The sequence below is a fragment of the Petaurus breviceps genome, unplaced genomic scaffold (genome assembly GCF_028583685.1).
Source record: "Petaurus breviceps papuanus isolate PSGF00001 unplaced genomic scaffold, PetGlider_PUasm1.0 188, whole genome shotgun sequence".
NCBI lineage: Eukaryota > Metazoa > Chordata > Mammalia > Diprotodontia > Petauridae > Petaurus > Petaurus breviceps.
The window spans coordinates 37,427,552-37,449,260 of record NW_027185804.1 but is presented as its reverse complement, the minus strand read 5'-3'; the positions used below and the strand labels follow the sequence as shown (position 1 = coordinate 37,449,260).

The 21,709-nt window shown below is 53.0% G+C and overlaps 2 protein-coding genes across 5 annotated transcripts; one reads left to right on the top strand and one right to left on the bottom strand.

The window, feature by feature from the left end:
* The first annotated feature begins 3,073 nt into the window (after nt 1-3,073).
* Nucleotides 3,074-8,398, top strand: ACP2 (acid phosphatase 2, lysosomal). 4 transcript variants are annotated; one of them, XM_069091572.1, is made up of 11 exons: nt 3,074-3,085; nt 3,877-3,972; nt 4,301-4,387; nt 4,950-5,102; nt 5,198-5,296; nt 5,385-5,474; nt 5,895-6,027; nt 6,829-6,911; nt 7,080-7,186; nt 7,290-7,465; nt 7,544-8,398. In XM_069091572.1, the coding sequence occupies exons 3-11, from the start codon at nt 4,307-4,309 to the stop codon at nt 7,675-7,677; spliced, it is 1,056 nt and encodes a 351-aa protein (XP_068947673.1). In that variant the 5' UTR covers nt 3,074-3,085; nt 3,877-3,972; nt 4,301-4,306; the 3' UTR covers nt 7,678-8,398. The 4 variants fall into 4 exon arrangements, with proteins under 4 accessions (XP_068947673.1, XP_068947670.1, XP_068947671.1 ...); XM_069091569.1 differs by lacking the exon at nt 3,074-3,085 and adding an exon at nt 3,095-3,276; XM_069091570.1 differs by lacking the exon at nt 3,074-3,085 and adding an exon at nt 3,436-3,784.
* Nucleotides 8,399-8,485: 87 nt separating this feature from the next.
* Nucleotides 8,486-21,195, bottom strand: DDB2 (damage specific DNA binding protein 2). The gene is given in 13 exon segments (XM_069091563.1): nt 8,486-8,834; nt 9,059-9,104; nt 9,197-9,361; nt 10,530-10,672; nt 10,934-11,111; nt 11,195-11,294; nt 12,217-12,362; nt 15,578-15,769; nt 16,179-16,312; nt 20,674-20,830; nt 20,832-20,890; nt 20,893-21,040; nt 21,043-21,195. Coding segments are annotated over 13 exon segments (1,749 nt in total). The 5' UTR covers nt 21,181-21,195; the 3' UTR covers nt 8,486-8,691.
* Nucleotides 21,196-21,709: the final 514 nt, after the last annotated feature.

The window sequence follows — 21,709 nt, the reverse complement described above, 5'->3', positions numbered from 1 at the left end:
GAGACAGCCCAGAGAGAAGGCAGCCTGATGTGACCAAATTTGCCCCCAGAGTTTTCACATGACTAGAAGACCTTGTGACCCCCTCCCCTCCCCAAGGTCCTGGCCACAGTCTTCCGTTCAGCCTTGTGACCAAGGCTCCCATCTGGAGGGGCTACCCCAGCCTCTTGCTGCCCTGAATCATCAGCCCAAACTTCCCAGTTCTGGTCCCCCGTTCCCACCACACCCCAGCAGCTCTAGAAGAGAAAGAAACCCAGTGCTTGGGACAGAGAGAAAGACTCTGCTCTAAACCCTGCTGCTGTCCCCCAGCCTCTCTCCTGGGCCCATCTGAGATCTCCACCTTTCCCCAAGCTTTCTTGGATTCTCCCTGAAACGCCCAGAACTGGTCCAGCCCAATTCAACAGAACATCATTGATATCTTTGGGTTTCATCCCATCTATCCATCTCCCAAGGCATCCCCCCCTCCTTTGAGAGCATCCTCTCCCATCCTCCATAAGAAAGAATAAGAAAGAGGGAGGGGGAGCTTGTGAAACTGACCTACTTATCAAAAAGGCCTAACTTTCTATACACTGGACCACACCTATGGTCTCCCATCCATGTAGGAAGAAGGAAAGGTGCCTTCTTGAAATTTTTTCTTTGGGGCCAAGTCAACAAGGATTTTTTAAAAAGCATTGCCCATGTGCCACAAACTGTTCTGAGTGCTGGGGGAACAAAGACAAAAATGAAATCGGTCCCTGCCTTAGGTCAGTTTATGAGAATGGTGCCACATTCTCCTGGTCTCTCTTTTCCTTCCTTTCTCTGAATTGAAATCTTTGTTTCGGCCTAGGATTCCAGTGGGGGCTTTCTGCTAGATATGTGGGGGACCTTAGCCTGGTTTGTGCCGTGGTGCCTTTGGCAGTCTAAGTGAAACCTTTTTTGAAATGTTAAAAAAAAGTATGTAGGATTATAGAAGTGAATTATATTGAGATAGTTATCAAAACAGTTGGGGGAAAAAAGTTCACAGAGCCTTGAACTAGAGGTTTCAAACTCAATCAACATATTCCTTTGGCCATTCTGGGCCCCTAGGTCTTTCCCTCACAAGTACTGTGGAAATCGGCAGGCTTGATCCTGTCTACACTTCTAATGAATATGCCCAATATTCTCTCATTAGGTAAACCCCAAAACAACTTCCACCCCAAGACTGAGACCAGAACCATTTCTGTTGGGCAAACATCACCTGACTTGGTAGTCTGCTACAAGGAATTCACAAACTGCCCAGGACTGTAGCAGGGATAGAATTAAAGCTTCTGAGGTCATCTATCTAGTCCACACCCTCCTCCCTCCCTCCCCATTTTACAGATGAAGAGGGGAAGTGACTTGTCCACAGTTACTAAGTAGAAGAGCTGAGACTGAGCTACAAGATGAAGCCCCTTCCACTGAACCTAGCTGCTGGCTGAAAGGCAGTAGCCCTAGGCAATGACTCAGCAGGACAGAGCTCTGGCACTCTGATTCCTCCCAGGAGGTGGACCTGACTAGTAATGTGAGCCTCAGCTGGAGCCACCAAGTCCCAGCTTGCTAGCCCTGGCCCCATGGCACAGCCCCATCAACCTACAGGTGACACCCCACACCTTGGGAGGTGCCTTTTCTCTTCAACACAAATAACTAGACTTTCTGAGCGCCTCAAAGTTCAGCATCCAATTTGAACCTAACAACCCTGGGAGACCATATAATCCTTATTTTGCAAATGAGGCAACTGAGACTCGGAAAGTTCCTGTGATTTGCCCAGGTTCTCAATCTACAAAGCGTCAGAGGGAGGACTTTGAACCAGGTTAGCACTCAGTGGGTTCTACCACCTGCCTCTCTCTGTCACCCGGACCTGGAATCAGTCCTGCTCACGTCAGTCCTTCCCTAGGTCCCTACTGCTAAGAAACAAAGCAGGGACTATGCTACTGGAATCCCAGTGCGTTGGGTTCCACTGTCATTGAGGAGGTAAAGGCCCTAGTCATAATTTTGGAAATTCTTTGCCCTTCCTTCTGCATTCCTTTTCCTGTTTTCATCCCTGAAGCTTTTGGGAAGATTTAGGATTAGGCGGATGTTTTGCCCTGCTTGCTTTTGGGTCGGTCAATCCTGCTTGTGCCTCAGTGGGTCACCTCGATCCACCTGTCGCTAAGTGTTAGGAGTCACTAACCCTCGGAAGCCTCCGCCCCAGTGTGCAAGGAAGAGATTCTGAGAAATCCCCTGCTTGCTGTCACCAGCTGGGCTGCAGAGCTTCGCAGCTCGGGAGGTTTGGGCGGTCGCCGCTTCCCCCCCGGCGGGTCCACGGGCCCTGGCGGGGCTCCTGCGTGGGCGGGTCTGGGAGAGGCGCCTGCCCTCGCCGAGTTTACTGTCCTGGGGAGACCTCGAGGGCTTTCGCGATGCTCTGCACGCGTTCTGGGAGGCACTGGCTATGGAGCCTTATTTTACAAATGCATAAACTGAGGCACGGAGAAGTCAGCAGTCTGGACAGCTGCTCAGCAGGGGCGGATGGTGACTCGGGGCTCCCCGGCTCCAGATAGGGCCGCAGAGCCCGCTCTAGATCTCTTCAGACTCCGGGCGTTTGCCCAGGGCCCGGCACGAAGCCGCAATGGTGGGCGGTCTCGAAGGGCGTCCGGGAGGATCCAAGGGCCCGAAGAAACCCGGGTACTCCCCCAGGCCTGGCCCTCCTCCTCCCCTTATTTTAGAGGTGATTCGCCCAAGGTCACAGAGGCAGGATTCGAGCTGGGGATCTGGTCTCCAAAGCACGCCCACGCCTTTGCCGTAGACCACGTGGCCTGGAGCCGCGCCCCTCCTCCGGGGGGCGCTATCTGCTTCTTCCCCTTCCCCTTCCCTTGGGTGGGTTCCCAGGGGCCCTGCTCCATCCTGGAAGGAGAGAGCAGGGTCTGGCGCCAGGGGCCTCGCGCCCTTTCCCACGCTCCTCCACCCCGCCCCCATAGGCTCGCGGCCTCTGGGACAATTTCCCTGCCTCCTCCTCCTGACCCAGACTTCCTTCTGCCTTAAGAAAGATGGCGGCGCGGGCGCTTCCTGTGGGAGCGCCGGTACGCGCGTCCGGGCGGCTTCGGTGGTTCCCCGGGTAAGGTTCCGGGCTCGCAGGTGCCTCAGTAGGCGGCGGCGGCGATGGCGGGTGGACGGTCCGGCGGCCGCTGCTGCCGCGGCTGGGGATCTCCGCTGCCGCTGCTCGTGGCCAGGGGCCTGGGCCTCCTGCTGCTGCTGCTGCTGCCGGTGCCGCCCGCTCAGGCCCGGAGCCTCCGCTTCGTGATTTTGGTGCTGAAGTTGGGGGGGGGGCCCAGAGCCGGGTCTACGCAGGGTCAAGGGGCGGGGTGGGGGTACGGGTGGGGGCTGGGAGGGGTCTCTGGATGGGGGGGGGGGTACCTGGTTCAAGGGGAGGGGCTCCTAGGCCGGGGATCTTTGGCCCTGAGTGTCTTGGGGGAGAATCTGAACTGGGGGCTGTTGAGGGGCTGGAGAGCCGGGGGCGCGCGCCGTCACCGGGCAGGGAGGTTTCAGCATTCTGGACAGCTCTCTGGCCACGGAGGACGGCTGCACTCGGGGGCAGGGGTCTCTGCATAAGCAAGGAGAACGGTCAATACTGAAGAAAGGGAGAGAGCTGCGTTGAAACGGGGGAGGGGCTCCGAATCCGAGGCGAGGGAAGAGGCTTTGGGGGCGCCTCTGCTTTGAAGTTAGGGGGCGAGTCCGCCTGAAGCAGCTCGTGCCGGCCGCACCCCGGCGGACACTCCGAGACGGAGACCGTTGGGTCAGGTTGGGCCGAATGGAGGTGGGCTTTCTAAGAGGGCGTGGTTGGGGAGCGAGGGGCCGTGAGTATGTCTCATCAGAAGCCTATAGCAGAGCCGGTGTTTCCTCCCTCAGCTGTATCGACACGGAGATCGGTCCCCTGTTAAGGCCTATCCTAAGGACCCCTATCAGGAGGGAACGTGGCCTCAAGGCTTTGGCCAGCTAACCAAGGTTTGTCCGGGGCTCAGATCGGACCCTCCTTCCTCTGAGCGTTGACTCTAGGGCGACCCTTGCAATGTTTCGAGAACCACTTCAGTCCTCTGTGCTGTGTTTTATGCATTCAAAAACACTGAAGAGGGGTCTGTAGGCTTCACCAGACTCCTTGATACAAAAGAGAAGGGGCTGAGACCCCAGATTAGAGGCACCTGTATTCCATACCTGGCTGCACCGCTTGATTAGGGATGTTCATCCACTCAGCATCAGTCCTTCTTTGGGCAGAATTAGAGACCAGCAGAGCCTAAGGCAGCTGGGCTTTACCAACCCTTGGGTCTGCCTGCAGGAGGGGATGCTGCAGCACTGGGAGCTGGGTCAGGCCTTACGGCAGCGCTACCAGGGCTTCCTCAATGCCTCCTACCGCAGGGAAGAGGTAAGCCTGCGGACCCAGACAGGGAGGTTGGGGAGGGGTTCTGCCTCTCTGTGCTTGGCACCGCTTGGGGGAGCTTTCCCTGTATGAGGACAAGAGAGCTATCAGGCTCACTGCTTGCTTCTGTCTTGGGGGGGGGGAGGGGGGGAGGGAGCGTCTACGTGCCCCAGCTCCAGACCAGGAAGGGAGGCTGCCAAGCGCCTTCTCCTCTGAGAAGTCCCTGCACTGAGAAGGTTGATCAGAGACTTGTTCTCAGCTCTCGGGTCCCTGGGGGATTCCCTCTCCCTCCCTGACCACAGCTGATGGTTGAGCTGAGAGCGAGGTAAACCACATGCCCTCAGGAAACTTGAGGTGTGAGTGTACTAGTACAGCTGTTCCCAGGGACCGTGCCCTAAAGACAGCTTCTACCCCAGGCTCTCTAGTGTCGCTCCACTCTCCCAAGCTCTTCTTGGCCATTTTGCGCCTCTGTTGAGTGCCCACAGCTGCTGGGAGGCCTTCTGTCCCCCGGGCCAGAGGCCTTTCCCAGCCACCCCGAAGGAGATCTGCTCACTGCTCTCCTTGGCAGGTTTACATTCGAAGCACAGACTTTGACCGCACCCTTATGAGTGCTGAGGCTAACCTGGCTGGACTCTTCCCGGTTGAGGGGGCGCAGTCTTTTAATCCAAACATCACATGGCAGCCTATCCCTGTCCATACTGTCCCTGAGGCCCAGGATAAGGTGAGCCTGGCTGACCCTTTGCCCGTGGGACGCTCCCTCCTCCCCGTTTCACCAATTACTGATCCTTGCCCTGCCTCGCTCCTCTCTGGTTACAGCTGCTGAAGTTCCCACTGGGCCCTTGTCCTCGGTTTGAGCAGCTACAGAATGAGACTCGCCAGACTCAGGAATACCAGAATGAGACAGCTCAGAATGCTGTAAGTAGGGGGGTGAAGAGGCAGGTCATGATGCCATCAGCTCACAGGAAGCAGGGTGACCATGACCACCTTGGCTTTACCTTCACAGCAATTTCTGGAGATGGTGGCTAATGAGACAGGTGTCACCGACCTGACGCTAGAGACAGCCTGGAACATCTATGACACTCTCTTCTGTGAGGTGTGCACACCACAGACCCCAGCATGCATCCTCCTTCAGGACCCTGGGTCGGAGGGCAAGGGGGAGAGGCCTCCCAACACCTACTGAGGCATCTTAGGGGAGAGGACACAACTTCCCCTCCCAGGGCTAAAGGAGAACCTCAGAAGGAAATGGTTTCCCAACCATCAGCAGTTCCTACATGACTCCATTTTGCTGAGTCAGATTGTCTCCGTATGGAAGCTTCCTCCCCTTGTCTGCCCCCACTGCCTGATCCCCAGACATACTGGCTGCCACCCTGGTCCCACTCTCTGCTTTCTCCTTCCACCCCCTCCCCACCCACGTGAGCACACATGCACATGTACACACAGAAGCATATGCCCGTTTGGGATCTCTGGGCTCCCTCTGGCCCATACTGCACTAACCTGCCCATATGGTGTACAGCAAACCCACAACCTGTCCTTACCACTGTGGGCCTCACCCCAGACCATGCAGCGCCTTCGGCAGCTCAAGGACCTCAGCTTCCGGTTCCTTTTTGGGATGTACCAGCAGCCGGAGAAGGCCCGGCTTCAGGGAGGTGAGTGACAAGGAAGGTGTGCCACTCCCCTCCTCAGCACCCCTTCGGAGCTCCCCTGTCATCTCAGGCTTCTGTAACCAGATTTGTCCTCTACCACTCAGGTTCTATGGTAGACACACTGGCTTCCTTTGTCAGAGCCATATCCAAGTTGTCTTCACAAGGAGCCGGCTGCTCACCTTTCCCATCCATTCGTTCATCTCTGAAGAGCTAGTCAGTTGTGTTTATTTCTGTCCTGTTCAGGCAGACAACCTAAACAAAGGGATCCGTGGCCTGTTTGGAGAGGCTTCAGTCATGTCCAACTCTTCATGCCTCCATTTGGGGTTTTCTTGGCAGATACACTGGAGCAGTTTGCCCTTGCCTTCTTCAGCTCATTTTAAAGATGAGGAAACCGAGGCAAACAGAATGAAGTAAATTGCTGGGGGTCAAATAGCTTGTGTCTGGGGCCAGATTTGAACTCAGGAAGAGTCTTCCTGATTCCAGGAGCAATACTTTATCTAGCGTGCTACCTAGCTGCCCTCAGAGAGCCTGACATTATTCCAAACACTATGGCAACCCCCACTTTGATACAGGTGCAAGAATAGACAGTCCTGTGGCAATGGGCCTTGGTTCTGATGCCTGTCAGAGGCACCTCTTGGGGGCTGCCTCAGTGTACTCCAAGTACTTTCTCATGGACCCACCACTGACTGGCAATTGGCCCTAACTAAAGCCCTATACAGGTGGGCGTGTTGTTGCTTTGAAGCCCATTTTGCCTCTGAGGGCTGGCACAAGCCACTCAACATGTCTTCATGTGTTTCCTTTCAGGGGTCCTTCTAGCTGAGATCCGGAAGAACCTGACGTGGGCAGCCTCGGCATCCCAGCACCCGAAGCTGCTGATCTACTCTGCGGTGAGCCAGCTCTTTGACCCACGTATTCCCACCCCTAGTGGGCCACTTTCCCAGGCCCTCTATTCCTAGGCTGTTTTTGCAGGGGTGCCAGGAGGGAATGGCCCTCCCCATGGTGGGGGGTGTGTGAGAATAAGGGCCAGCAGGGATGAAGCAGCCTTCTTCCTACAGCATGACACCACACTGGTAGCGCTGCAGATGGCTCTGGACATCTACAATGGGGAACAAGCTCCCTACGCCTCTTGCCACATGTTTGAACTTTACCAGGAAGATGATGGGTGAGTTGGCCTAGTGACTCCCCAAGGCTGGTGGTCAGGAGGGAGAGGGATGGTCCCCGGCTTGCAGGCTTCATCTGGACATGTGGCTGTCTTGCCCCCTCAGGAACTTCTCCGTGGAGATGTACTTCCGGAATGACAGCACCAAGGCTCCGTGGCCCCTGGCCCTGCCGAGCTGCTCCCAGCGCTGCCCCCTCCCAGACTTCTTACGCCTCACTCTGCCCCTCGTGCCAGAGAACTGGGGACAGGAATGCCAGGTGATGAGCAGGCTGGCAGACACAGGTGAGCCCAGGCCCACTCTGGCATCGCAGTGTCACAAGGCTTTTCACCCTGAAGCTTTCTTCTCTTCCTTGTCCTCAGAGGTGATCGTGGCCTTAGCCGTGTGTGGCTCCATCCTCTTCCTGCTCATCCTGTTACTGCTCACGGTCCTCTTCCGGATGCAGGCCCAGCCTCCGGGTTATCGCCATGTTGCCGATGGGGAAGACCATGCCTGACAACCCTAGGCCCCCTCTACAGCCTTGTGGAGGAGATGGGCTGGCCCCTTGCCTCCTGCCTCTTCCCATTCATAGACAGGAGGCCTTTGGCTGGACTGCCCTCTGATTGTGCCCAGGCTAGGGAAGCTGGGAAGCCAATTTGATGCAGAGACATAAGCCTCTGAGCCAAGTGCTGCCCTGACCCCAGGACCCTCCTCACCCAGCATTTCTGAGCAGGTATGTGAGGCCTTGTTGTCTCCTCCCTCCCAGCCCTGGGGAGCAGGACAGAGCAGCACCAATGCATTTCATGCTGGGTAAGTACCTAGCGATCAGATGAAGTGAGTCCCTTGGCCAATCCAAAGTACTTCTGGGCACCGCTTTCTCTAACAGCCTGGAAACTTTGGCAGGTGGCTCACAGGACATTCTAGCTTGTTTCCCACCACCCCCATGCCTAATTTAACCAGGCCTCTCTTCCCACCCTCAAGGCTGGGGTCATGCCCCAATTCATTGAGGTTGGAAGCCTCAGGGTGAGCTACTGCTGTTTCCACTCCTCTGAATCCTGAGCTGGCTCGAAGAATGTATATAAAGGGATGGGGGGAGGGGGGAGGAGGGTACAGGCACATCCTGGGCACAGAAGATACACAAGCCTTAGGCAAACGCAGGTCGTGAGCTGGACAGCTCTGGGTTGTAGCCCAGAAGGGACAAAGATGGACCCCAAGGGGAATGAAAGTGTTGAACTCTCCATGCTGTTTTTTGTGTCTTTGTGGGGAAGAAAATGGCCTCTTCTTTCACCAGGCTCTGGCTAGAGAACCCAGAGAGAATCCAAATATCCCAAGTGGATATAACTTTATTGACTGTTAAGAGTGAGGACAACCCAAATCAAACTGCCAGCCTGGTATTCAGACACAGGGGAGGCATTAGGAGCAACTGCTATCCTCCTCCTTCCAGAGGAAGACTGGCTATGCTCCTAGATCCTTCCCTTTGGGCTTGGTACTTGCATAACTTCCTAGGCAGAGACTCTTTTGCTACTGTTTGCTAATTTTGGCCTGCTCTGTTTTGAGGGGAGGGCTGGTGGGCTGACCGGCCCCTCACTAGTCCTTGTTCATTCATTGCCTTGATCAATCCCTCCTGCTTCCTTCTCACAACCTTCTCCGGGCTCCAGATGAGAATGTTGTAACCTAGGATAGGGAGAAAGACCTCACTGTTCTAAGGCTTTCAGGGCACTTTGGGGCTGGTCCCTGAGAAGCTCAGGTCTCCTGAAGCCAGACAGGGCTGGTTAGAAAAACCAGCTAGCAAGAGCTAGCAAGGCATCTGGCCACTATTTCTGGGCTGTCCAAGTGGAAGAGCTGAGCTCAGCACCTCTTCTTACCAAACTGGGGCAGGAGCCTCTTTGTGTACTTACCCATTGCAGAAGCCAATGTATCCCCCATGGGATTAAACATGTTTAGCTGCAAAGAAGACAAGGAAAGGTGAGGGTGATAAAAAAGAAGGGTGTCCCGGGGTCTTGGAATCCCCACCCCCAACACGACCCAGACCTCACCGAGATAATGCCAGAGCAGTCTGGGTCATAAAGCTGATGTGTCATCTTCCCTGAGACCGCATCAAATAAATCAATTGTTCGAGGCTCATAAGGGTCAGATCCTGGAAACCTGGGGTCTGGATAGCGACCCACCACAATGAGGTCATAACGAGGGTGCCATGTTGCCTGGGAGAGAGGAGGACAGGGTGGTGATCAGAGGGCACAGAAACCTGGACCCTCAACAGGCCCTGGTGGTCACAGCCCATTTGATGATGATAAAACAGATAAACATGCCAGGCGGATCATGTACATGGTGGATAATCAAAAGCTGGTTTTCACCAAATGCCTGGAACATTTTGGGCCTGGCCATCTCCCTCTGTTGTGAGTTGGTATGTAGTAAGGATATACAAACTACTTTTAGCCAAACCACTTGGTGGGGGGTGGGGGTGCTGCCAGTAAACCTGCAGAAACGTTCTGGACCCGAGACAGTGCTGAATCTAGAATTAGATTAAATCCAGACTCCCCGTACAAGCAAAGACTTGCATGCTAAATATAGTCTGAGAGTGGCTGGAAGGGCAGGGAGCACGTACGGTTAGAACAGGAAGGCTTCATAAATCACAAATCTGAAGGAGGAAAGAATTCGGCAGAGAAAGGAGAAGTGGTGGCATAATGCTGGAAGCAGATCACCTGCTACTGGCAGGTTTGCTCGCTGGAATGGCAAGCACAAGCTGAGATGAAGCAGATGATCAAGAAAGGAGCCAGCTGGGCAAAGGCCTTGAGAAACGTTCAAGGAAGCTGGGATTTGACCTGAATTGGCCAAGAGCCCCCATGGGCTTGAGAGAGGAGGAATAAGACAATCCCAAAATCACTTGATCTCAATGGTCGAAGAAGAGCCAACCCCAAGGGCCTGGCCTAGGGCTGTGGACATGGCAAGCCAAGGGCCAAACTCCAGTCAGAGAAAAATCTGCCAAGGATCAGGGGAGGGCCAAGGAAAGTGGGGCCCAGCTGAGCTAAGTAACTGCCCAGGAGACCACAAACTTCCTTTGAGATGGCACAAGACTGCTGAGAAGGGCCATCTGCAGAGGAGACGGGACTGGAGAAAGCAGAGTCCTCTGTATACAGCACCGTACCTGCACAGTAGATGAACCAGCCTCCTGAAAGATGCCCACACTTGACAATAGAGTAAGAATAGTTAGCCAGGGGAAAACAAGAAAGCGCAGGATGAGGGAAGTCGAGGCATAGCTGCCCAAGGACAGGGTTCCAGAAGGATGACATTTTTGGTTGTCACATGGCAGCTCTGACCAGATCCTTGGCACTGGATCGTTTCCTAGGCCAGACACCTCCTGCTACTCACCTTGATGGGTGTGAGGTGTTTGAAGTGGCGATGAGGGTGTGGAATGAGTTGCTGGGGATATGCCCAATGGGAGGCAGAATACACCCGGATCTCGCTGTGCTGATCTGTGGTCAGGAGTTTGGCCCCATCTGGACTGAAATAAGCTGGACAAGTGTGGGAGAAGCCCGTGTCTTCAAGAAGCCCCCTCAGTGCTGGGCCTGTGCATTCCCAGACTACTCTCTCTCCCTTCCACCCTCTCCCCAAGAGCCAGGACCAGTGTGGAAACTTCCTGAGAGCTGACTGGAGTGACTGGAAAGCTCCTAGAGTGCAGGCTTATCTGCTGCCATTTAATTCAAGAGCCCTAAGAAAGGCTACCATCCTTGCAGAATGGGAGTGGGCTCCCAGCTCCCTCCCTCTCCTCACACCTGCATTGACAGCACGCTCATGAGGCATCCAATGTACGAAGGAAGACTTCCCTTTGACCTGGCGCAGGTCCCAGATTTTCACTGTTTGGTCTACTGAGGCTGTGGCCAGCAACCAGTCACAGAGAGGATTCAGAGCTACATGGCTCACCTTCTTTTTGTGAAGCTTCAGATTCCAGATCTGCAGAAAAGGGCTCAGTTCAGGTGGAGGGTACTAAGGACAGAAAAGGGAGCGAGGCTGGGGTTGAGTTCTAGGTAACAAACCTCTTTGCCATCCATGTTCAGCAAGATCACATTGCCCACACTATCTCCTGTGACCACCACTCGGCTTTTAGCAGACACATCCACACTGGTGTACCAGTAGCTGGAGGGAGAAATAGGAACGAGTTTCTTCCCCGGGTGTTTGAAGTCAGAAACACAAAGCCCTGAGTGCTGCAGGATCACTGGGACACGGCCTACTGACCAGGACTAAGCATGTGACGCTGCTGCTACTGTGCTGGGACTGCCGGCGGTCAGCGTGGATCCTAGAGGCAGCTCCCCAATCGGGGCTACGGACTGGCTCCCGGTATGTTAGCTCCCTCCCCACCTCCATGGCAGAAGGAAAGCCAAGAGTAGGAGCCTCAAACTCAAGGGCTCTGGTGCCAGTCCTCCCAGAGCTTGAATGGGATGAAAAGGCAGAGGCCCTGGAGGCCCCACCCTGCCCCTTGGCTCCTCCAAATACCCTGGCCAGGGGCAGGAAAGTAAAAGAGAATCCTGCTGCCCACCAGAACTCTGCTCAATCTTCCCAGGAGAACTTGGTCTCCTCTCATCACTGCTCCTACTCTGCCACAGCTGGGTCAGTCACAGCAGGGCCCCGAGACACTGATCTGCCCAGCCCAGGAGGGCAGAAATCCATGAGGTGGAAGTGAAGAGCAAGAGAACCCCTACCCTCCTATGCACACACACCACACAGTGCGTGTCTAGCTTCCTGCCCCTGGGGAGACTAAAGTGCATGACCCTCCTCTGGATGGACTCACTGCTTCTCAAGTCAGAGAGACAGGACAGTTAGCCTTATCCCCAAGTCTCTGAGAGTAACAGGGATGTCTCCAGCCATCTCCTCTAGAACAACTCAACCTACCAAGCAAAGACTTGCTCCCTGAAGAAGCCATTCATACTGGAAAGAATAAGGGAGCCAGAGCAGAAAAATGGCAATAGCTTTCTCAATACTCCAGAAGAAGGGAAAAGGGGATCTGGGTGTTCCCTTTGGATCTTAGAAGCCCCTTTGCCTTGATGGTTTGGCTGCTTACTCCCAGGTGTTTGTGCTGGTGAAGACTCTAATTGTGTTGCCCAGAAAGTCCTTCAGGCTGGTGGTCCCCGACACTGAGGAAACAAACAGCTGGTTGGTATTGAGAGGGTTAAACTTCATCCCTGTGATGCTCCCTCCAGCTCCAATCTGAAAGAAGAAAAGCTGGGTGATCAGGAGGAACTGCTGTTCTTTCTGATGCCTACAGAAAAGCTAGCCAACATCAGCCGAGGCCAGAAGTTCAGGAGCCAAGAAAGTTCACTCAGAACAGCACTGGCCTCAGGGTGACCTGGAAGGATGGGTGTGAGGAACACTGCCTCACTCACCCTTCCCAGCCTTCCCCAAGCTGCTGCCTGAGCTAAGCCAGCCAGCTCAGAGACAGCTTAGCTGGCATCCTCATAGACACCTCTCAGTAGAGGGTGCACTATTGCTTCCTGGCTACCAGACAGACCAGGATCCCCTCTGTCAAACAGGCACACTGGGGGCAGCAGGAGAGACTCGGCTGGGGGCAGAGCTCAGAGCAGTGGCACCAAACAGATCCCAGCCAGAAGCATATGGACTTAGAAAATCACAAATTAACATTAGCTATTTTGTATTTTTATTTTGTTAAACATTTCCTAATTCCATGTGAATCTGGCTTAGGACATACTTGGGAGTTTTGCTGGTGGGCTGCAAGTGAGAGACCTCTCTGATGTAGACGGGCCTCAGCAGGAGCAGTAAGACACCCTGAGCTAGTCCCAGCTCCTCTGATCACTAGTCATGTAGCCTCAGGCTAGAGACAAGCTCTGAGTCAGTGTCCTCATCTGTCCAGCCCAGTAGGATGGTTGTGCCAACCAAGGGAGTGAACAGATGTGATGGGAGACGAGTCTTATATAAACAAAAGGCATTGTTAGGATCCTCTCGGCCTCTCCTAGCCAGTGACCTGGGTCAATGAGGTTCCACAGCACGGAACTGATAATCCGCTTAGGATATGTAAGGGGTGGAGAAAAGAGAACAAGCATTTACAAAGCACCTACTATGTGCCAGCCGCTGCACTAAGCACTGTGCAGAGAGCATCTCAACCCTGTGACATAGGGGCTGTTATGTTCTCCAAATTAAGGTTGAGGAAACAGAGGCAGAGAGAAGTTAACTGCCATAGCTGTGAAGTGTCTGAGGTCAGATGGAAACTCGGTTCTAAGTTAAATCCAAGCCCAGTGCCCACCCCCCCAGCGGCGGAATGACCCAACAGGGGCCCATCCTGTAAGCTCCACTCATACATGCCCCTTCTCTGGGGTCTGCAGGGGAGTGGTCAAATGTCTAACTCTGAAATGAAATGAGCCTGCTGCTCCCCGGCTAGTTTTTTAAAAAGAGGAGAGTAGCCTTCAGAAGAGGATGTCTCAGCCCTGCTGCCGGGCCCAGTTCCCTAAAGGACAAACTTTGGACGGGCCCCTCCTGGCCCCAGACATGGAGGCCAGTGAGGCTTTGGAGGAGGGAGACACAGGGGAGAAAAGATGAAAACCTGGGAACAGTAAGTGAGATCCCAGAGGCTCAGGCCACGAAGCCACCTCCCACCAAGTCCCTTGGTTATTACTGGTGCCTGTACTCTAGCAACTGCTAAGCACAGATTCCCCAGGTGAGATCTAAGGTGAAATCTGAGATCATTTTCTTCTCTGCTGAGCCAAGATTTTATCTCGCTCCCAAAGATCTCATTTACTCTTGGGTAACTTCCCCATGTCTGTTTACATAAGTGGGTTTACTCTGAGACCTGGTTTGTATAACAAGCACTTAGTGAGAAGGAGCTAAACTGAAAAGCAAACGAATCCCCATCCCCAGTGCTCAGGGAAAGGGGCTTCTATTCTCAACTCCCAAAAGAAGAGGAAGAGGGGGCTTGAGGGTGGGGTGCTCCTTTAGGGGGCTCAGAATAAATTGTTATCTGATGTGTGGCAGACAGGGAAGAGTCCTAAACCAGTACTCCAACAGGCTGGCTGTATCCTCTGTGACCCACACTGGCTAAACCACTTATTGGCTCTCCTTGGTGCAGTCAGAGGCAGGAATCCTCCTTGGAGACAGGCCAGAACCTTGATCAAGGCACACAGTCTACACCAGACAGTCTATCGTGGAAGCTTGCCTGCAGGAATATTTTCACACTAATTCCTGGTTGTTTCTCTGGAAAGAATAGGGATTTTTGGTTTTCTTTTAACTAATCATCGGAATTTTAGTTGTGATTCTGGAGTTTCATGGTTTTTTGTCTCAAGCTTGTCCATGATCCTTTTCTAAAACTCAGTGGTTCAGGACTGATTTCAATGTGAACTGCCAAAGACTCCAGTCTCCACCCTAAAGTAGAAGAGGGCTGGGGTGGTTGCCACCCCCTAGCCAGGAAGGCAAGGAGAGACAGGAGCCAGCCCCACTCCTTCAGTCCCAGCTTGGACCTAGGATAACAGCTGCCTACTGCTTAGACATGGGCAGTCTAGGACAGAGGTGCCAACTCAGGCCCAAATGCCACCCCAAACTCGAGTACAAGGAGAGCAGGAACCAGACTCAAACGTTAACTAGGAAACGTGTAACAAAATAAACACAAATACAACGCAGATAATGTCACTTGGTGGTTTTCTAAGTTTTCTGTGGCCTGCAGGGATTTGTTTCTATTGGAATTTGATACCTCAGCCCTAGGGGCCTGGTTCCTACTTTTAGTGGTTCAGAAGAAATGTCATTTTCCCTGATCACTACTTAACAGTCTGCTTCCTCTCTCCAGCTTGGCCCCCAAGCACCCAACCTTAGTACACAAAAACCAGCCGGTGAGCGGGGCTGTCTGCTCTAAACAGTCTAGGGCTACAGAGGCTGGGAATCAAGGGATATGGGGGGGGAGGGTTGAGCTTCTCCAAGTATTCTCCTGGCTTACAGGCACTTTCCTCACTTTCTCTTCTTCGGTGATGCCCCTTCAGCTGGCCCTGTCCAGTGCATGCCTACCACCCTCTAAGGACAATCCCCTTCCCAGCTCCTGCCCTGCATGTCAGGACTCTGTCCTGTTCTACTCATCGGGCAGATGCCACAAGGGAGCAACCTTAGGTTGTCTTTCCCTCAGACCATCTGAATCCTTTGTGCTTCCAGGGCTCGCCAAAGTATGACACTGGCTCAATTACCAGGAGCCAGGAAAGATTTTTAAACACTAACATCCCCAAGTTAATACTTTGTCACCTCCACCAGCCCAGGCACCTTCAATACACAATCTCTTTCTGAGGAGGGCAGTGACCTTGGGGTTTTTCTTCCCAACCCAAGGAGCTAATCTGGTACTTGAGAAAGCCTCCCCCCCACCCCGCCCCCCACATCAAAGAAGCCAGAGGGTAGGACAGAGGCAAAAGCATTCAAAGCTGAGCCCAGGAACTCACCCCTTTAACGAAATAGGTTTTGTCCAGTACTTCATAGTCCCAGAGGATGATGTCCCCGCCCTTGGAGCCCACAGCCAGAGTGCTGGGGTGAGTTGGGTGCCATTCCAGGCATGTTGTTCTTCGGTCAAAGGGACTGGCTGTGCGGAACAATCGGTAAGAGTCCAGAGAGTGCAAAAAGGCCTTCTGAAGACACTGGTGATGGAGAACAGAAGTGGGGCTCAGACATTCACAGTCACAGTCCATTCCAAGCACACCCAGGGTTACAACTGCCTGCTGTGGCTGTCACCAGTGGTCCATCTCCTCTGCCTCAAGACAGCTAATTACCTGGGATTATGACCAGGGAGATAAAGATACCACCTACCAGCCAAACCACCAGGTTGTCATCAATAAACCTCAGCTGGAGAGTGCCCTTCCTCACAGGCTAGCTGCTAGGATCAGGTTATTTACAGTCACTCAAAGTCAGAATAATCTGACCATGCCCCCTACATATAACCACCTCAACCAGTCCATCCCCTGATGTAAGGGGGAAATTTGTCACCACGGTACCGGTAGTAGTCAAGGGTCCTTTCCCTTTAGTGCTCATTTTCAACATAGATCTCACCTGCTGGAAGGATGCCCGAGGTGCTCTGCCCAGCTGATGTTGGTGGAGAGACCAAATTATGCTGTGAGGGCATTGTCTCTGGCTGGTCAACCCAGGCTGATGCCAGCCCAAAGCATCGTCCTCTCTGCCCACACCTGACAAGCAGAAGAGAGAAATGTTTTCTCCTTTGCCCCAAACTATCATCTATCCCCTAACACAAGGAAAAAGAAGCTGATTTTGCTTCTGAAAGCGAGATGTAATAGTAGGTCAATATCACTTCTATCCACCCTAACCACACACAGGGTTTTTCCATATTCCTTTTAACTGTGACCTAATACAATGGGAAATGGACACAGAAAGTAGCAATTACCCCACCTAGGGCAGCAATTCTGAGCAGAAAGATGGTCTAACTGTGGATGCCCTGGGATCTGAGACATGGAGAATATGAGGTGCCTTGCAGGGCTTCTAAAACTGTTCTAGGGAAACTCTCTGAGAGGGGATGCTGTGCCGCAGATGACAAAAAAGCTAAAAAGGGGCCAGGCAAAAGTGACTGTAAGCATAGATGCCTGGAATTCAGACCCTGAGGCTGAGGCTGGTAGTCTTAGTGTTTTCCATTCCAAAAGATCAAGCAGACCCAGGGATTGATCATGGCCACAAATCGTCTCCATCCAAATTTAGGCAGTTATCAGTTTGAGGGCTACACCAGGGAGCTGAGTCCACTACAATCTGCCATTGGAACAGGTCAAGCTTAATATTTGTCAGTCTGAATGGTTAGGAATCTGCCAGTGTGTGCCAGTAAATCATCTGAAAATGACAGGTTCCGATATTCTGGCACAACAGAAAAACCTGTCATCCACCATCTTTCCTAGAGTCTTAAGGAATAACAGCAAAATTCCATTGAATCAAAGAGCTCCTTCCTAATGAAGCCATGGCCAATGACTCATTTAAATGTTTCCAACAATATTCCATAGGAGAAACACTCTGGCACAACAAGACATCAGTAAATGCTGTTTGTTTTTTTTAATGGAATGAAACCTGTCTCTTGCCCTCAGCCAAGATCAAGCCTATAAGGACAGCTTGAAAAGAACTGGTAGGAAGAACGGAGCTCTAAGAAATGCACATTCTCAAGCTGGTTTCCCTCTCTGGGGCAGAAGCTATATCCCAGACTATGGCAAAAGGAGCTCTGGGTTTGAATCCTGGCTGGATTAAAGGCCCATAGGAACCTGAACCTCTACCTCCTGTGCAGAATGAGGAAACTGGCCTGCATGGCCTCGAAGCTACTTTCCAGCTCTGATGTTCTATGTTCCAAGTTGTCTTCCACTTCTGATAGGTCACGTCCTTGAGAGGATTCAATCTGGCTATTTTCCACCCCCTGCTCTCCCACTGACTTCAGGCCTACACAATGCAGGTCTTTGGCCTGCTCTGCCATGCCCTTCCAGCCCCGTTAATAGTTTCTTTTATCTTGCTTCTATCTTCCTGTACTTGTGAAAACCCAGCTACCCTCACAAGACCCCACATCCATCTGCCTCCACCATTCTCCAAACTCCTGACCCAGGAAAGGTCACTCCGGACCCTTCCTCCCCCACCATCACTTCTCCTCCTTTAAGGCTTGTCAGATCTTGGCAATCGGCCCACCCAGACTCCAGGGGTTAGATTTTCTTGAGTTGAGAAATCGGCCCACAGGTATCCTCCCCGACTCCTGCCCTCATACTTAGGACTTCAATCCGAATGCTGCTATTTCCTCAAGCACCCTCATCTCTCAGGTCATCAACATCAACTCCCACAGCTTTACACCTCACTGTGCCTCGGAAGCACACAGGAACGCTCAGATTATCACCCCAAACTACCTCTATAACACACAAGTCCCAAACTCAGCTGAGCTGCAATTTCTGTTCATGAAAATCTGTTCATCTCTGCCTCTCCACTAAACTTCTCATTTCTCTTTACCATGACATCTGGTCACTAAACCCAGCTCTAGCCTCACCTTCTGGTCTTCAGTCTCAAACCTATAACCAGTCAACCACATCCTATCCTCTATTCTCAATCCTTTACCCCTTTGTCCTCTTGTTCCAAATCTCAACCCCAGCTTATCCCCACCATTTGCCTTCTGCACTCCTACCTATATGCTGACCACTGAAGTCACACCATACTGACTGGGTCTGCTACAAACTTGCTATCTAATCACAAATGGGGACTCAGTGCTGCAGAGAAGTCCTTCATTCTGCCCTGACTAACCGCTGTATTCCCCAGAACAGATGTTACAAACCATATCCCTCTACTCTTCCCCTCCCCGAGGAGGATGTTGGCCTCCTACTCTACAGAGAAAAACAAAGATATGAGCTGATAACTTGAAGGGATGGCAGGGTCAAGAGAAAGTTAAATGGGGGGGGGGGGGTGTCAAAGGGAGAAAGAAACCCTAGGTGAGTCTGTAGCCCTTGCAGGAAATAGGAAAAGACTGAAGATGGGAGAGGGGAATCATTGGGAAATGATGGGATCAAGGACACTGGAAGAGGGGGTTGACCTTGGCAAGAAGGGCCATCTTTTCATTAGGCTAAAGAAAGAGAATAAATAGGGGGTAATTTCCAAGAGTTATGAGGGGGAGATAAGAGAGTACACAGAATTCCAACTAGGTGTCAGCCATACATCCAGCACATCCCAAACTGAACAGTTTTCCCCTTCCCAAGGGTAACCCCTAAAAACACCCACCAACGGAGGGGGGGAGGGTGCTCTAAGGCTCTGTCCTAGGCTCTTTTCTCTTCTCCTCTTATGCTATCCCATTTGGTGATCAATTCCCAAAGGCTCTATCATCATCTCTGTAGAGGTAATGCAGATTTATCCAGCCCTAACAGTTTCTTTCCTGACTTCTAGTCTCTAGTCACCAATTACCTACTGGACAGCTTGAAATGGATGACCCATAGGTATCTCAGACTCATCATATCCAAAACAAAACCCTTTTCTCCCAACCTCTCCCCCTTCCCAATTACTGTCACTCAGACTCCTAACCTGTGTTATTCCTGACACCTCACTTCCACACATCCCATCTTTTGTCATCTTGTTTCTACCTTCCAGATGTCTCCTCTATATCCCTTCTTTCCATTCACAGTTACCTCATTGCTTCACACCTGGACAGTTTCAAAAGCTTGCTGATTGGTCTCCCAGCCTCAAGTTTCCTCCCTATTCCAGTCCATCCTCCTCTCAGCTGCCAAAGTGATCTTCCCAAAGCACAGCTCTGACCCTAAAACTCCAATAGCTCCCTATCACATCCAGGATCAAATATAAACTCCCATTTGGCTTTTAAAGCCCTTCACAACCTTGCTCCTTTTTTCTCTTTTAAATCTTCTCATACTTTCCCTTTCATCAAGCACACTAGCTTTCTTAGGATTCCTTTCAAAGGACACACTATCTCCTGACTACTTGTGCCTTTTCATGCCTAGAATATCTCTCCTCATCTCAAGATAAAGTTAATAAACACTTGTTAGCTCGCTGACCTCCTCTAAACTTTCTGATTTCTGTAGAAGGCCCCACTATTCTGATTCACCCTCAGTTATCTTTAACTCTCCTCTGCCCCTCAGCAATTGCAAAGTTCAGTTGATTCTACTTAAACGTCATCCCAGGCACCTGTTTCCCTGCACACATGGATATTACTACAACTGCCTGCTACCTGGTTTCCCTGTACCCGGTCTCTCTCTCATCCATCTTGTTCTATACACTTAACTAAAATAAGCTTCCTAAAGCACAGGTCTGATCAGTCACGCCTTTCCTCCGCAATCCTTAAGACTTTCCCCCTGGCTCTAGGAAATAATACCAGATTTTCAGCCTGCCACTGAAAGCCCTTCACAGCCTGGATCGAATCTAAATCTTCAATTTAATATTTTTCCCCCTCCCTAAACGGACAAGCAATCTGATACGGGTTATACGCGGGCAGTAATGCAGAATATTTCTCTATCAGTCATTCCAACCTCTCTTTCTAAGCTCACCACGTTCTGGCCAAACGTGGTTCACAAATAATACCGCCTCTCTTGCATGGTTTTGAAAGGCTGTTCCCTCATTCCTGAGAATATATTTATTCTCTAACAAAGGTTTTCGAGCTTTCGGCCACTCGTAAAAGACAAACTGAGGACCCTTCCCCCTGGGCTTTTGCTTAGGTGAATTACGTTTTTCCTGCTTAAAAAATTAAACAGCTTTGACCTCCCTAACGCCTCGGGGGACCCCAGACCTAACGCCACTTGCGCCGTCTAGACCTAGAAGGAGGGGGCTGGGCTCGTTAACTCCAGGGTGCTCCGAAGCTCCCTGGGCAGGAAGTCACCCTCAAGTCGGCTTCGCTCCCACGTGCTCCGGCGTCGGCTCCCGGGCCCACGTGGTGCGCACAAGCCCCTCCCCCCAGGACAGGGAGGGCAGGGAGGGGCTGCTTCGGGATAGACGTCCGGGGCCCCCGCACGCCCGCCCTTCCAGCTCCCATCCACCAGCACTGAGTTGGGGGCAGCCCCGGGGGTTAGGGAGGGAGGGTCTGCGATACCCCGGGCCGGCGGCTGGACTCTGCGGCCGGGGGTCCGCACACACTGCCTCTTGGCCCGAGGGGCCTCCGGGGATGGGGCGCTCCTCTTGCCGACGCCCGCCGGTCGCTTGGGGGCCATCCTGCCTGGGCCCGGGGAGCGAGCGAGGAGCGGGAGGGGGTCCCTGGGCAGCGCGTACTGGCCGGGCTGGACCAGGATCCCCGGGAGACCCCTCGGCCAGCAGCCCCGATTCACGCGCGCCGCGCTCGAACTAACTTCCGCCTCTGGCCCCGCCCTCTTCATCCGGAGGCTCAGCCCCTTCCGGGGGCTGGGGGTTGAGGGGAGAAGCAGGCGGACCGGAAAAGGCTCATGTCTAGGCGTGGGAGTGGGCTAAGGACGACCTGCGCACTGCGCTGAGCAGCGACCAGTCTAGGCCAGGAATCAAGATGGTGGTCGGCGCGATTCGTCAGCGACCCTGAAGCCGCTTCAGGAGCGCCCTTTGCCAGGCCTAAGTAAGACCGCAAGATCATCAACCAATCAGAACATCGTCTCCTCCTCTGAGGCTTCTAATTGGTGAAGAAGCCTTCCTCTGCTTAAGGATTGGCTAATTCGTCCAGGCGTTGCCTCGGAGGGTGGGTTTAAGAGAGTCAGTCTCTTTGCTACCATGGTAACGGCTAGCTTCGGTTTCTCCCGCTTTGGCCTGAGCAGGCGGAGCTCTGGATGCCGCATTTTCCCCAAGGAAATACGGCTGCTACCCCGGCTACCTGTCCGATCATCGGGGTCCCGGGCGTGGACCCTTCTGCCCGGCAGCCTCAGGCTCTGGCCTGACATCTGGGGACCCAGCAGGCAGGGAGGGGGGCCGCCGGGAAGAGGACCCTGAAGGCAGGGGTAGTGCAGAATTAGGAGCCAGAAGACCCGGGCCCAAATCCTATCCCTGACCCTCCCTGCGGGACTTGGGACCAGGCACTTTCCTGGTCTGGGGCTCGGTTTCCTCTTCTGCAGACTGAGGCAGTTAGACCAGATGCCCCCCGAGGCCCTGTCCAGCTCCACATCTATGCT